At 34.5% G+C, this 14,797-nt stretch overlaps 1 protein-coding gene across 1 annotated transcript; it reads right to left on the reverse strand.

Annotated features, from left to right (window-relative positions):
- Positions 1-4,906: 4,906 nt before the first annotated feature.
- On the reverse strand, positions 4,907-10,524 carry LOC134235008 (U1 small nuclear ribonucleoprotein C-like). Its single transcript, XM_062717085.1, has 6 exons — positions 10,386-10,524; positions 10,128-10,170; positions 8,691-8,799; positions 8,491-8,574; positions 7,067-7,177; positions 4,907-5,661 (listed from the first exon to the last, which is right to left on the reverse strand). Exons 1-6 carry the CDS (start codon positions 10,391-10,393, stop codon positions 5,558-5,560), a joined length of 459 nt encoding a protein of 152 aa, XP_062573069.1. The 5' UTR covers positions 10,394-10,524; the 3' UTR covers positions 4,907-5,557.
- Positions 10,525-14,797: the final 4,273 nt, after the last annotated feature.

A 14,797-nucleotide genomic window follows, 5' to 3' on the forward strand; every position in this document is an offset into this window, starting at 1 on the left:
ACGGGTCTAAAACATGGAGAGTCACCAACACCACCTCCAACAAACTACAAACCTTCGCTAACAGATGTCTGCGCCACACATTAAACATCAGATGGCCAAAAACTATAAACAAACCAAGACCCAATCACTAAACAAATAGCCCGCAGAAAGTGGCGATGGATTGGACATACCCTCCGAAAACCACCAGGAGACATTACACACCACTCACTCGAGTGGAACCCACAAGGCAAACGGCGTGTTGGGCGTCCCAGGAAAACTTGGCAAAAGTCATGATCATGATCAGGCAATGTGGGCACACATGGGAAAAACTGATAAAGGCTGCCCAGAATAGAGTGCGGTGGAGAACTGTTGCCGAGGCCCTATGTTCCACCAGGAACCAAAAGGAACCAGTAATGAAATGAAGGTATGAATTTAGACTAATTACAGTTTTTGCAAAAACCTATGACATCATAGGAAGGTGGAATTACGTTATAGCATTTTTGAAAAATTTATTTTGCTGTTAAAATGTGTTATGATAGATTTGTATGTAACTTAAACCTTTATGATCGATTAGACTAAAATAAAGCAAAAGAAATACTTCTATATACATGTACAATACAATGCAATCATTATTGTACAGGAAGACAATAATGTAATTTTGAATCAATCAAAGCTTATAAATAGTTCCTCCATTGCAAATATGAACAAAAGAAGTTTATATTTTTTTTTAAATTGAAATAGTTATTTACAATTTTGCAACAAAATATTATGACATCAAAGTTGCAGCTCATATTGCTTTGAAAATTCAAAGGAACTTTTGGAAAATTTGAAATCACAAAATTTTACCAAAATCATCAGCATAAAAACTTTTCAACTTTATATAAAACCTCCCAACAATAAAGTCCATGATTTTTTTTTTTCATTGACGGTTGCATTTTCAATAAAAATGGAACTTGTATATTCACTTTTACCTCGCCATTGGTCATTTGCAATATTATTTTGTTAAAAAACATTTTGACTGTACAAACAAGTATTCTGAAGTTGATATTAAAAAGATGCTCTTCACAAAGTATTTTGTAAATGGCCAATCCCAAGATTTGTGGTGTGATGAACTTTCTACATGTATTTTGAAAGTTCTATCAAAATCGTCGGTCAACCCACATTCTTCTTCTTGATACTGAGACCATTAAGATTTAGGCCTACCTAAAAAATTTGTATATAAATCTAATACTTATAGGTCTAACATTTCCAATGATTTACTGGGCGGTCAAAAAAAAATCTATGTTTGACCTCAGAGTGACCTGTCGATGAGATGTTGGACCATTTATGTCACACAATGGGATGAATCAGCTAAATCTCATCTGTATTTGTTGGTGTTCGACAGTAATTGTACTGATAGAGTTTGACCTCCGTGCAGGTAAAGGAAATTTACAACATGGAAGCCAGCAAAAGATACATGTACCTTTAAAAAAAACAAGAGGCCCAATGGCCTTAAAGGTCACCTGAGCATTAAGCAACAACTTTCCAGTGATTTAATTTGATTCATGTTTTAAGCCAGATGCTATGGCGTTCACAATTTTGAAAGAGGCACCATTGATCATCATAATAATACACTTAGCAGTTGCTTAGTTTGTTTACTTAATACCCATAGGCAGGGTGGGGGAACAAAAAATGCATTTCAAGTAATCAGTAATATTCAGCAATAATCAGTAATGCCCCTATCACACATGAACCCCTGACCCTTAGGCCTAGATCCACACATTGCACAATTTTTGAAAAGGCACCCTTGCTTTTCAAAAATATTTGATTAATACCAAGGAGCAGATCTCAAACAATTCATCCAGTTTCAGTATATAAGTACACCCCCCCTATGGTACCCCTGACCCTGGGGCCTTGAAATTCACAATTCTGGAAGATTAGGGTCCTTGCTCATCATAACTACATAGGTAGTTCATCTGCTTAATACACAAGAGCAGAGAAGAAAATTTTCAAAGATTTAATGTATTTTCACTATATAATCAATAGAGCCCCGCCCTATCACTAGAACCCCTGACCCTAGGGCCATAAAATCAAAATTTTGGAAGAAGTATTCTTGCTCATCATAACTATGTACTAAGTTTATTTAATTCCTAGGAGCAGAAAAGAAATTTTTTCAAAGAATTCATGTATTTTCATTATATAATCAATAGAGCCCTGCCCTAACACCCGAACCCTGACCCTGGGGCCATAAAATTCACAATTTTGGTAGAGGCACTCTTGCACATCATAACTATGCACTTAGTTAGTTTATTTAATACCCAGGAGCAGAGAAGAAGATTTTCAAAGAATTCATGTATTTTCACTTTATAATCCATAGAGCCATGCCCTAATACCAGAACCCCTGACCCTGGAGCCATAAAATTTACAATTTTGGAAGAGGCACTCTTGCTCATCATAACTATGTGCTTAGTTAGTTTATTTTATACCCTGAAGCAGAAAAGAAGATTTTCAAAGAATAAATGCATTTTCACCATGTAATCAATAGAGCCCCGCCCTAACACCAGAACCCCTGACCCTGGGGCCATAAAATTCACAATATTGGAAGAGGCACTCTTGCTCATCATAACTATGTACTTAGTTAGTTTATTTAATACCCAGGAGCAGAGAAGAAGATTTTCAAAGAATTCATACATTTTCACTATATGATCAATAGAGCCCCGCCCTAACACCAGAACCCCTGACCCTGGGGCCATAAAATTCACAATTTTGGAAGAGGCACTCTTTCTCAACATAAGTATGTACTTAATTAGTTTAATTAATACCCAAGAGCAGAGAAGATTTTCAAAGAATTCATACATTTTCACTATATGATCAATAGAGCCCCGCCCTAACACCAGAACCCCTGACCCTTGGGCCATAAAATTCAAAACTTTGGAAGAGGCACTCTTTCTCAACATAAGTATGTACTTAATTAGTTTACTTAATACCCGAGAGCAGAGAAGAAGATCTTCAAAGAATTCATGCATTTTCACTATATGATCAATAGAGCCCCGCCCTAACACCAGAACCCCTGACTAGTGTTGTAAAATCGGACATATTTTACTATCGATTATCAAATTGAATCGGAAGAACACAATCGATTACATAATCGATAATTTGAACTATTAAAAAGGTTAAATTTATTAATTCAGCACGAAGAATTCCATGACATTTGAGAATTGGCAGACGACATTTTACACAATTTACAAATAATCGAGTCCATCTGTATATTATTTTTGCATGGAGGCCCATCGCCCTTTTTCAGAAAGCCAAAAAATTTATATGTATTGCACCAGGATATTGATATAATTAGGCGTCAACCTCTTCACCATGCACGTTTGCCATTTTGTTTACCGCCGATTAGTGACTTCCCTTTGGTGAATATAAAAGTTGAACCTGATCGGCTTAAAAAATACGACATGAAAAATATAGCGATCTATCGATAATAATATTTACAATCGATTGTCGCCGACCTGGGCCTTTTAACGACGATTTTTCGATAGTCGGCAACTATCGTAACAACACTACCCCTGACCCTGGGGCTATAAAATTCACAATTTTGGAAGAGGCACTCTTGCTCAACATAACTATGTACTTACTTAGTTTACTTAATACCCAAGAGCAGAGAAGAAGATCTTCAAAGAAATAATGCATTTTCGCTATATAATCTATATAGCCCCGCCCTAGCACAAGAACCCCTTACCCTGGGCCATGAATTTCAAAATTTTGGTAGAGGACTCAATGCTCATTACATTCATGCCAACAGTTTGCCTGCATGATGTCCAGGAGTAAAGAAGAAGATTTTTAAAGATTGCACTAATTTTAGTGGTTTTGGCCCCACCCCTCAGGCCCCGGGGGGCAGGGACCGTGAAATTCAAAATTTTTGTTCCCCTTCATCCATAGATGCTATGTGCCAAAATTGGTTGAAATTGGTTGAGAGGTTGCAGAGAAGAAGCTGAAAATGTTCAAATGTTAACGCACAGCGCACGACGGACGACGACGGACAACAACGGATAGCAATAGCTCACCTGAGTTTACTCAGATGACCTAAAAATTGATACTGTAAACATTGATGACATTTTGAAGCAGAACAGGGTACAGGTTTTTTTAAAAATATTTTATCATGACTTATTTTGAAGCTACACTTAGTACTTCGTACACATATTTTTGGATACCAAAAATTTGACCTTTTTTACCTTGGAGTTTGACTTGCATTTGAGAAAGTTCAATGCTTGCCATAAGCTGTCATATGGTGGCATAAGTGTTTCACTAACACATCTTATCTACTGAAACAAAACACTGCACTGACTGCAGTGCCTAGATATTGAACATCTGAAATAATAATAAGGCCATTCCAAGTTTTTTCTATGTTTAGCGTCAGTGTGCGCCTTGGTTTTTACACCCCATATGAGAAAAAACACACAACATCATGAGTCCTGAAATTGATACGTTTAGTCGAAATTTTTGAATTTTGTCAATTTCTCCAAATAATTCTGTAGAGTAAGTTATATTGGGTGTATTTTAAGCATTTAATCCCTTGTTTTTGCTTAAGAATAGATATTTCTTCTATTAAAGCAGTTAAGCTAGACAAAATCATTTGAAGGGCGTCATTTTTATGACTTTCAAGCCTGTGTTTAATGTTTTGGCTTGTGTGTTTTCTGCGAATAGGTAGGTAGGTTTTTGAAAGGTGGGTGGTCGCTAAACAGAGAAAAAACTTGGAATGGCCTAATCCTGTGTGCCCTTTTTCTCTCAACAACTATAATCATTCTTTGTGATGTGAATATAGCTAACAATGAAGATCTTCAAAGGGTCAAAATTTAGGGACCCATTATGGATCAAGCATGAAAAAGTAGACCTTGATGTTTTGTCAGTCCTTTAAAAAAGCTGTAAATTAAAGTCTTACAAAGGGTTTATTTTTAAACATTTATTTCCATAACAAAAAGCAAGACTAATTTAGCAAACTCTGTGGTTTTTAAGACTTATTAACTCTGTATCTTCATTTAATATAAAAAATATGGTTTAGCTTAGCTTTGTGAAAATAGACCCCAGAATTTAAGACTGCTTTGGAATGAAGAACTACACAAGGTTTAATTCTGAATGAAAGGATCACACATTTCAAATGATCATGTGGCACAAGAAGTCATCATGTCCAGAACACATTTTAGTTTCTTGCCTTTTTTTATTTCATTGCAATGACTCCTCAAAGAGTGTTACTGGTAATGGGTGTTGAATAAACATAAGTATCTATGAACAGCTGGAAAACGGGAGTGACGAAACTCAGTCAGGTGAGAGATGATGAATAAAAACATGAACAAATGCAAGCAATGGTTGAGAATGACACAAATGCTCCCACAGTAAAAATATATTAACATATCCTCCTTCAACACAATTATAAACAATTGGCTGTCTTCAATCAGTGTCTTGCTGAAATATTCCTGAGATGGAAATAATGAACATAGCATGTTTCAGACCACCATTTCATTCCTGCCTCCCTTCTGATGCTGCTGTACTATTTACACATTCACACATTCAAACATAAAGTGACAAGACCTCTTCACTATCATTTCATAGGTTTTCTTGGTTGCCCCATCATTGGTCCTCTCATCATAGGACCCATTGGACCCATAGGACCCATCATTGGTCCCATAGGCGGTCTCATTCCAACTGTAATATACATAAATTATTGTTATTTACAATGTGTCATTTGGATCTGTCAAAGGAAGTCATGTTATTTATGTTTCTGATTAGACTCTCTAACCTACATAAATAATTTAACATGACACTGAAAGCTGTTAAATATATAAAGGGCATTTTGGTGCAGTTAAGTTTCCCTTCTGTGCAAAATACAGTGCAAATATCTGGTTTGACAAATTTTATTTAACTTTAAATTTGTCAGACAAAATATCATACAGTGATTAAAAATTTTTGACAACTCATATAACCAGAAGTCTCTGTCGAGACTGCAGCTCTACTGGTTTGTACTTATCAAAAACCATTGCACTATTTTATGTATCTTTGTGTAGTCTACTTGTGTGCCAACTTATTTTGAAATCAAACTAAAACTGTAGAAGGAGTAGCATTTTAAAGGAATTTCACAGAAAATTCTATTTTTAGTAACCATGGCAACACCATTCAACGAAATCAAAAACCGATGCACTAAATAGTCTACTTGTGTGCCAAGTTATACTGAAATCGGACCAAAACTGTAGAAGGAGTAGCGTTTTAAAGGAATTTCACAGAAAATTCTATTTTTAGTAACCATGGCAACACCGTTCATTGAAATCAAAAACCGATGCACGATTCTATGTATCTTAGTGTAGTCTACTTGTGTGCCAAGTTATATTGAAATCAGACCAAAATTATAGGAGGGGTAGCGTTTTACAGTAACTTCTCCTAAAATTCTATTTTTAGTAACCATGGCAACATCGTTCATCGAAATTAAAAACCAATGCACTATTCTATGTATCTAAGTGTAGTCTACTTGTGTGCCAAGTTATATTGAAATCAGACCAAAACTGTAGAAGGAGTAGTGTTTTAAAGAAATTTCACAGAAAATTCTATTTTTAGTAACCATGGCAACACCGTTCATCGAAATCAAAAACCGATGCACTATTCTATGTATCTTAGTGTAGTCTACTTGTGTGCCAAGTTATATTGAAATCAGACCAAAATTGTAGAAGGAGTAGCGTTTTAAAGGAATTTCACAGAAAATTCTATTTTTAGTAACCATGGCAACACCGTTCATCGAAATCAAAAACCGATGCACTATTCTATGTATGTTAGTGTAGTCTACTTGTGTGCCAAGTTATATTGAAATCAGACTAAAATTGTAGGAGGAGTAGCGTTTTTAAAAATTGTTTACAGACAGACAGACGGACGGACGCCGGACGCATTACTATCGCATAAGCTCTTCTGGTCTCTGACCAGTAGAGCTAAAAATTTTTAACTACAAAAATGTTAAATTAAGACATATATATACACTGCAGTTCACATATGTAGTAATTAAGATATGACGAAAATACAAGATAAATATATGATGAAAATATAAGATGATAAAGCAATGAATTACCTGGCATCATACCCATCGGTCCACCTGGTGGTCCCATCAGAGGCATTGGTCCACCGGGCATTGGTCCACCCATTGGCATGGGGCCCTGGGGCGGTCCTCCAGGCTTACCAGCTGAACAAGTACAAAAATCCATTGATTAAAAAAGAACTTCTTACAGAATTGTTGCATTATGTCACAATATTTATCTAAAGTGTTGTATAAGTATTTCTAAAATTATTTAAATGATGGAATCAGTAATCAAAGATTACAAAGCTCATCTTGAGCAATGTTAGTAAGGCAAATCATGTTTTGGTAATGAGCATCCAAGGGTGAATCCCCTGCAAGTTTGGTATTGCTTTTTCTTTCTAATGGATCTGTTCCACTGCAAGGGCAAAGGGACAAGGTGATCACCATATATTTCCAAAACTTCATTTGACAGGATATAATAATACTTTTATGCAGTCACTCATTTGAAAATATAGCTTTGATCCGCAAAAGGAAGTATTGTGATACGTTTTTCCAGTATAAAATACTGGCAAAATGCTTGGGCTTTACATTTATAAAGTAAAATATGAAATTTAAGATGTCAGAAACGTTTTCATTCATGCCAAAGAATAAAGTTGTCCTGTTGATAGATCCTTTTCTCACCAAACTGAAGTGAAATCAACTAAAAAATTTTGTTCCAATGAATTCAAAAAAGTTATATATACTCTGATTATAAATAAAGTTAAATAAAATAAGAAAACAGCGTTTTAACTGTTATTAAAAATATTGCAAATACATATCACAATGCAGTTCCAAAAATCGCAATAGAAAAATCCCAACCTATACCTAGCCTTAAAAGTTTGGTATCCATAGAGCTAATGCTTGGGAATGGACATGCAACAAAACCTTTAACCTAGTTTTCAGGTAATGCAGGTTAGAACCAGCATCCAAAGCAAGCTTTCTGGTGTGTGCTTTCCTAGATATATCACCCAAGCAAAGTCTGGTTCAGATAAAACTTATTTCTTGGAGTAGACTTTCTCTAAAAACTTAACCTGACCACTCATCTTTTGTTTGAAAATTGAGATCAGATCCAACATCTGATAGTGAACATCCATTGATACATTATCTATACAACTAAGTTCTAAGGTTTGTCTTCAAAGTCTTGGCAAACCCTCATTTGATGTACTGTAAAAGCAGAAATATTCATGGGGGATTAAATTTCGCTTATTTCATTGTTAATGCCCACGAAACTATTTTTGATGACAAATCAACGAAATCTTATCCCCACGAAAATTTGTGCTTCTACAGTATCTCAGTCACAAAATATCTTATCAATGAATTTCATTATAGTTATACATATAGAAGAAAATTTTTATGATTTTAGTCTAAAAAATGGACAAAAATGGTAATTGTTACATGCATTGCTCTGATTCATAACTGTTGCATTTAGAATTCTTTACCTGCTGGAGGTGGTATCATGGCTCCACCAGGAGCATTGGACTGGAAAGGATTGGATGCAATTTTTCCTGCTTTAAAGGCTGCAGCTGTTTTAGAAGAAAATATGTCATTTTGTTCCCTGAATTTCGTCGTTATATCAATTATGTCAAATCAATGTGTTCATTATAAAAAAATACTTTTTCTGAAGTAAACAGATACTTACTAGTGTCATCAACTAGTTTTTGGACTTGTTCTTCTAGCCACTTTTGATAATACAATCTGACATTTTCTTTGTGTTTTCTGCCATTACAATGTGTCTTTCTTACTGATGGCTAAAATTAAAAAATAATAGTTAATTAATTTATGACAAGATAAAATTAATAATAATTACCTCATCTCTGCAAAATATTATTAATAAATACAGTACAATCCCAGTAAAAAAAAAAAAAAAAAGCCACAAAACACGAATATTGCCAATTCACGGATATAGCGAAGTCATCTTGGATCCCATGCTATATATTTAATGGATATTTTTCCTGCAGTAACTCTGGCCCCACAATGCATCACTTATTAAAGCTATGTTTCTGAGATAATAAATGCAAAAGTTCAACAAAGAGTTATCTTGGCTTTATTTAATGGATATATATTGAAGATGGTAAACAAATATGTTCTTCATTTACTTTCAGCATTGTTCAGGCTTCCTTTTGTTAATGCAACTAATATATTACAACAAGTGACGTTAGAGTCTAGACGTACCAAATGTCACATGCGGTTTGACGAGTTCGATGTAAAATAAAACAATAGAATTTAGAAGTATTTGTGCTCGCCTAATATAATGGTTACACCATCAGCATATTAGTCGCACTTAGATATAGCAATTATTGATATTTTTTATTATACAGGGATTTAGTAAATAAAGCTCAAGACAACTTTGTGTATGTCCTTAACCAGGTCCAGTACAATCAGTACATTTAGCTACGTAGGTAGAATTACCTACGTAGCTTTATTTACCTACCTCAGGTAGCTTTATTTAGCTATTTCAATGTAACTTTTCTTTTTATGGAAAAGAGACAAAAAATCGCGGTTAAATGACTATTGATATTTATACTAGGGAGACTTTAAAAAACATTCCAAAGCAGAGATAGTTTAAACATCGTTGTGTTTGGTCAATTTAGAGCAAAACATGCAATTCCATTGTTTGGCTACCTGTCCGTGCGGTGAGGCAAATATGATTACTTCACATTGTGTGAATAATTACCGACCTATTATTGTGTTAAAACTGGACTTCTTTGTCATTTCATTCAAGGAGTAACTGTTCTTACTATAATACATAGCCCCAAAACTTTCAAAACTTTGACTGCAATTGCGTTCAAAAAAACATTTCTTCAAGAGGGAATTTTTCATGAATTGTTTTCAGATGAGTTCAAAGTTGAAAATGATCACTGCATCAAAATGATAGTTTTTGCACATCCTGAGAAAAATGCTTTTTTATAGAAATAAATTCATTTGGTAGCTAAATCAAGCTACCTGAGGTAGGTAAATAAAGCTCGTAGGATTCTACCTACGTAGCTAAATGTACTGATTGTACTGGACCTGTTAACCTAGTCATATTAAATCATATTAAACATGGATGAAATATTTTATTTAAAAAAATACTTACCGAGTCATGTGTGAGGTATGTGTCACAGTAATCACAATAGTATCTGAAATGTTAAAAATGGTTCAAGTATTTTCATCACTAGAGTAGATGTAGCATTATTATTAACGTTTACAAAGATCGCCATAGATTTATTAGGAATCAATCAAACCCGTGGCTGGTCCGTCGCATACTTCAGTGTTCTTTAAAAAAAATACCAAAGAAAAATTCTTAGTTACATCTTTTTTGTTTTTTCTTTTATTCCCTCAAAGAAATACTTACTTCGGCATTTTTCTTTTTTCATTGACTTGCTCTGCTTTGCCTTGCGTCGCCGAAAGAAAAGCGGAAGTACGACTCACAGACAGACACGGTCATAGGATGTTTCGTGTCCAGCATAGTTCACTCTGGGGTGTTCTGCTCCACTTCTGTTCGGCACAACCGAGATTCGCGCAGCCGCTAGAATGTTGCATGTCATTTATATTTAGAAACACGAATGATTGTTATATGGCTGATTATGACCTAGGTCACTGGGGAATTACCCGGAAAATGCGAATTTAACAGAAGGGGGGGGGGGGGGGGGTCACCCAGAGATTTGTAAATATTAGTCTCGTTCAACCAGACCCTCGGCTGTCTCCGTAAATCTCCGACCAGCCAGCTGCTGGTCGGAGTTTATGGAGATAGCCGAGCGTCTGGTTGAATGTGCGTGCTCAGTAAAGAGAAACTGAAGAGGTTTTTTTTTTTTTTTTTTTTTTATATATATTTTGGTTACAATAGATTTACTTTACTGGACTTGGTTCATTGCCTCAAGGGTCATACAATTTCAGATGCTGGTTATTAAAGAAGCTCAGTTTCAAAAATGATTGTTAGCTGTTAATGAATGTTGTTTTAAACAGAATAAATATATGTACAAGATATGGTACATGTAAAGGGAAACTGAAGACGTACGTTTCTGGGTCACAATAAATTTACTTTACTGGACTTGGTCACTGATCTGTTAAAGACGAGTGTTGCTTCATATATAATGTCAGATGCTAGTTATTAAAGAAACGCAGTTTCAAACATTATTGTTCACTGTTAATGACATGTATATACTCAGGGGGTATTAACTGCTCTTTTATTGACTGAATAAAGCCTAAATCAGAATATAGGCCTGTTCTTGGGTGATGGGAACTGAGAATTTGTATAAATCCAACAAGTTGAAAGTTAGGGGAAGTTAACTTGAGCACGATTAATACAAAAGTTTCAGCAATAACGTTCACGCAGTAGCAGATAGAAATGTTTTAAAACATGTAAATATATTTAAACAATTTCATGGCTTCCAGTTGGAGTTTATAAAATCCTTCTTCCTTTAAAACATTGCTGCATTATAAGTGGTTTGTTAAACGAGATACGAGGGATGCATGGCACTGCACAAGTTACAGCATCAGCATACATTGTAGGTCTATTTCTGTTTCGTTGAAAATGTTTGAAAACATGTAGAACTCCATAACTAGTAGACAAAAATAAAACTCTCTACAAATTATTTGTGATCAAATAATTTTGAAATTTAGAAATCAAAAAAATCCGTACAGGAGCAAAATGCAAATAATGACAAGACCAATGAGCTTCTTCCAGCAATTGAATTTGTAGAATTTACATTTGGTGATTAATAAAATATTATTGTCGCATATCTGCGATGATTTTCTTTGATCTTTCTGTGGTAATATATCCCATATCACATATGCGATAATACTTTCCACGCCCCTTCATATATCACTGCAGGAGGCAGAAATCAGGTCATGAGAAAAAAAAATGATTTTATTTCACAAGTTCATAAGTACAGAAAAATGAACATTTTTAGCTATTTCTTAGCCTTTAATTAGATTAAATTACATGTGTTTAACTCAGTTGAAAGTTCCCAGTCGTTCAAAAGATTAAATCATTTTGAAAGTTACGGTAAAATCTCTAAACTTTATATCGTTAAACTCCTTGATATTTGTTTCTGTGATTTCATATTTGCGTCAAAATCTTCAAACTCAGTTAAAAAGTCAAAGTCAAACTCACTAAGAACGTCCGACATGTTGGAGAGCTAGCTTGAAATGAATCTTATGTTCATGACACGCTGAATATTTTTTTTTGATACTCTCAATGAAAATTACGTCATGAAATGATTTTGAACCCACAAGAACATTCCACAGTTTTTCATAGAATAACCATAACAAATGTTAAAGTTATCTCCCCCTAACCTTCTACTCAATGATTTTATGCAAATTCTTAGTCATCGTCTCTAAAGCATATGCTTCGTATAGGTTACATCATAGAAGCCGAGTAGTATTGATTATATCGTTTTCATGGGGCGTGGAAATCGAGGGCGCGGAGCGCCCGAGATTTCCACGCCCCATGAAAACGATATAACCAATAATACGAGGCATCTATGATGTAAGCAACTTGTCGCATGTCTGATGACGTAAATTTCATTGAGAGTGTCAAAATTCAATGAAAAAAAAAGATTCATTTCAAGCTAGCTCTCCAACATGTCGGATGTTCTTAGTGAATTTGACTTTGACTTTTTAACTGAGTTTGAAGATTTTGACAATTAATCTTTGAGCCAGGCACTCGACATATATGAAATCACAGAAGCAAATATCAAGGAGTTTAACGATGTAAAGTTTGGATAATTACCGTAACTTTCAAAATTTCAAAATGGATAATTAATCTTTTGAACGACTGAGAACTTTCAACCGAGTTAAATACATGTATTTTAATTTAGTTAGAGGCTAAGAAATAGCTTAAAATGTTCATTTTTCTGTAGTTACGAACTTGTAAAATAAGATCAGGTTTTTTTCTCATGACCTGATTTCTGCCTCCTGCAGTGATATATGAAGGGGCGTGGAAAGTATTATCACATATGTGATATGGGATATATCACCGCAGAAAGATCAAAGAAAATCACCGCAGATATGCGACAATATATTATAAAAGTCTTCAGGCGATCATAAGCAGATGAGATACACTCGACAGTAATTGTCAAGAAGAATGTGGTTCTGATTTCATCTCTCTAATCAAAGTAATTCACAAACCAATGGTACTTCTTAAAAGGCAACTCAAATCTTGAAAGATAATTAGCTCAATGAAGACATTGAATCTCAAGAACGTCATTTCTTCACCAATATCATGCATTAATAATATATACAAAATCAAAATTAGTTGTCTGATAGAATGTATGTGCCTCTGCCAGGAAATGGTCGGCAGACATAGTGAATATCCCTTTCCATTGGTTTCGGACGTCTTTACTTTGCTTGTGATTTTGGATTTGTCTCTTTATATTAATAACGGTCAGAAAAATTATGTGGAGTTTCATATACATGTACTAATATGAAATCAATGGTCTTGTCATGATTTGCATTTTGCTCTTTTACGGAGTTTTTCCTTTATTTCTAAATTTCATGATAAAATTATTTGTTTCGAATTTATAATTTTAGAGTAATTTTTATATAATTATAATGGAGTTCTACAGAATTCGTACATTTCGCTCGGTTCAGTTAATCAAAATTAAGTCATATTGTGTCATAATATATAACATCAAAATAATTTGATGCACTGCCAATGAGACTCAGACAAACAGTAATACAGGTGAAAAAATAGGGGGGGGGGTTACAGGTTATCATACCTATATCTCCTCAGACGTTTCACTTGTGTCAAATAATTTTACCCCTGTCTCTCATATATAGTCATTGAATTAAATATAAACAGTTCATACAATGAAAGACAGTAATGCTTTCTGACTTATCAGTGATAGTGCAGTCACCTAATATTGAAAATATCTGAAATCAGAGAACAGTCGTTTTATCTTATTAATCAACTATTGTAAATTTTAAAAAATTCAATTGCTGGAATATGTCTTCTCTTTAAGAAATAGACCTACAATGTACAAATCTACAATTATGTTAAAATGCTGTAACTTGTGTAGTGTCATGCATCCCTCGTATCTCGATTAACAAACCACTTATAATGAAGCAATGTTTTAAAGGAAGAAGGATTTTATAAACTCCAACTGGAAGCCATGTAATTGCTTAAATATTTTTACATGTTTTAAAAAACGTCTTCAGTTTCCCTTTACATGTACCATATCTTGTGCAGTGGCGGATCCAGAGGGGTGTTACGGGGGTTGCAACCCCCCCCCCCCTTTGGATTTGCAAAAAAGAAAGAGAAATAAGAAAGTTCTAATTTTTTTGTTGTGTTTTTACTATAGAAAATGTAAGGTGAAAGGCTCATTTTGTATTGTATAAAGAAATTCGGTTGTAAAAACAAAAAAAACAAAAAAACCCGTCCCTTTACAAAATAGGATTTTCAGGTTCGGAGATTTATTTTCCTTTCTTTTTCAAAAACTTTCTGGTAATGTATACAAGTACCTTTTCCCAGATTGATCAACGTCCCACTTTCAAAAACCATACTCCACCCTGTATCGATATTCTATTGAGTTTTTTAACTATATGTATGTTTACAGCGTACGTTTTAACTGTTTTTGCCTTCACCCCCCCCCCCCCCCCCTTTTGAAAAATACTTCAACCCCCCCTTTGAAAAATTTCTGGATCCGCGCCTGTTGTGTACTTATTTATTCTGTTAAAAACTTCTAATACATGTATTTACAATCTCACAAATAGGTCTCTGATAAAATTTTTGTTATAAATGATTATGTGCAGCTTAATTAAAAT

The sequence above is a fragment of the Saccostrea cucullata genome, unplaced genomic scaffold (genome assembly GCF_032062105.1).
Source record: "Saccostrea cucullata isolate Sc308-1 unplaced genomic scaffold, CSIRO_AGI_Scuc_v1 ctg100, whole genome shotgun sequence".
Lineage (NCBI taxonomy): Eukaryota > Metazoa > Mollusca > Bivalvia > Ostreida > Ostreidae > Saccostrea > Saccostrea cuccullata.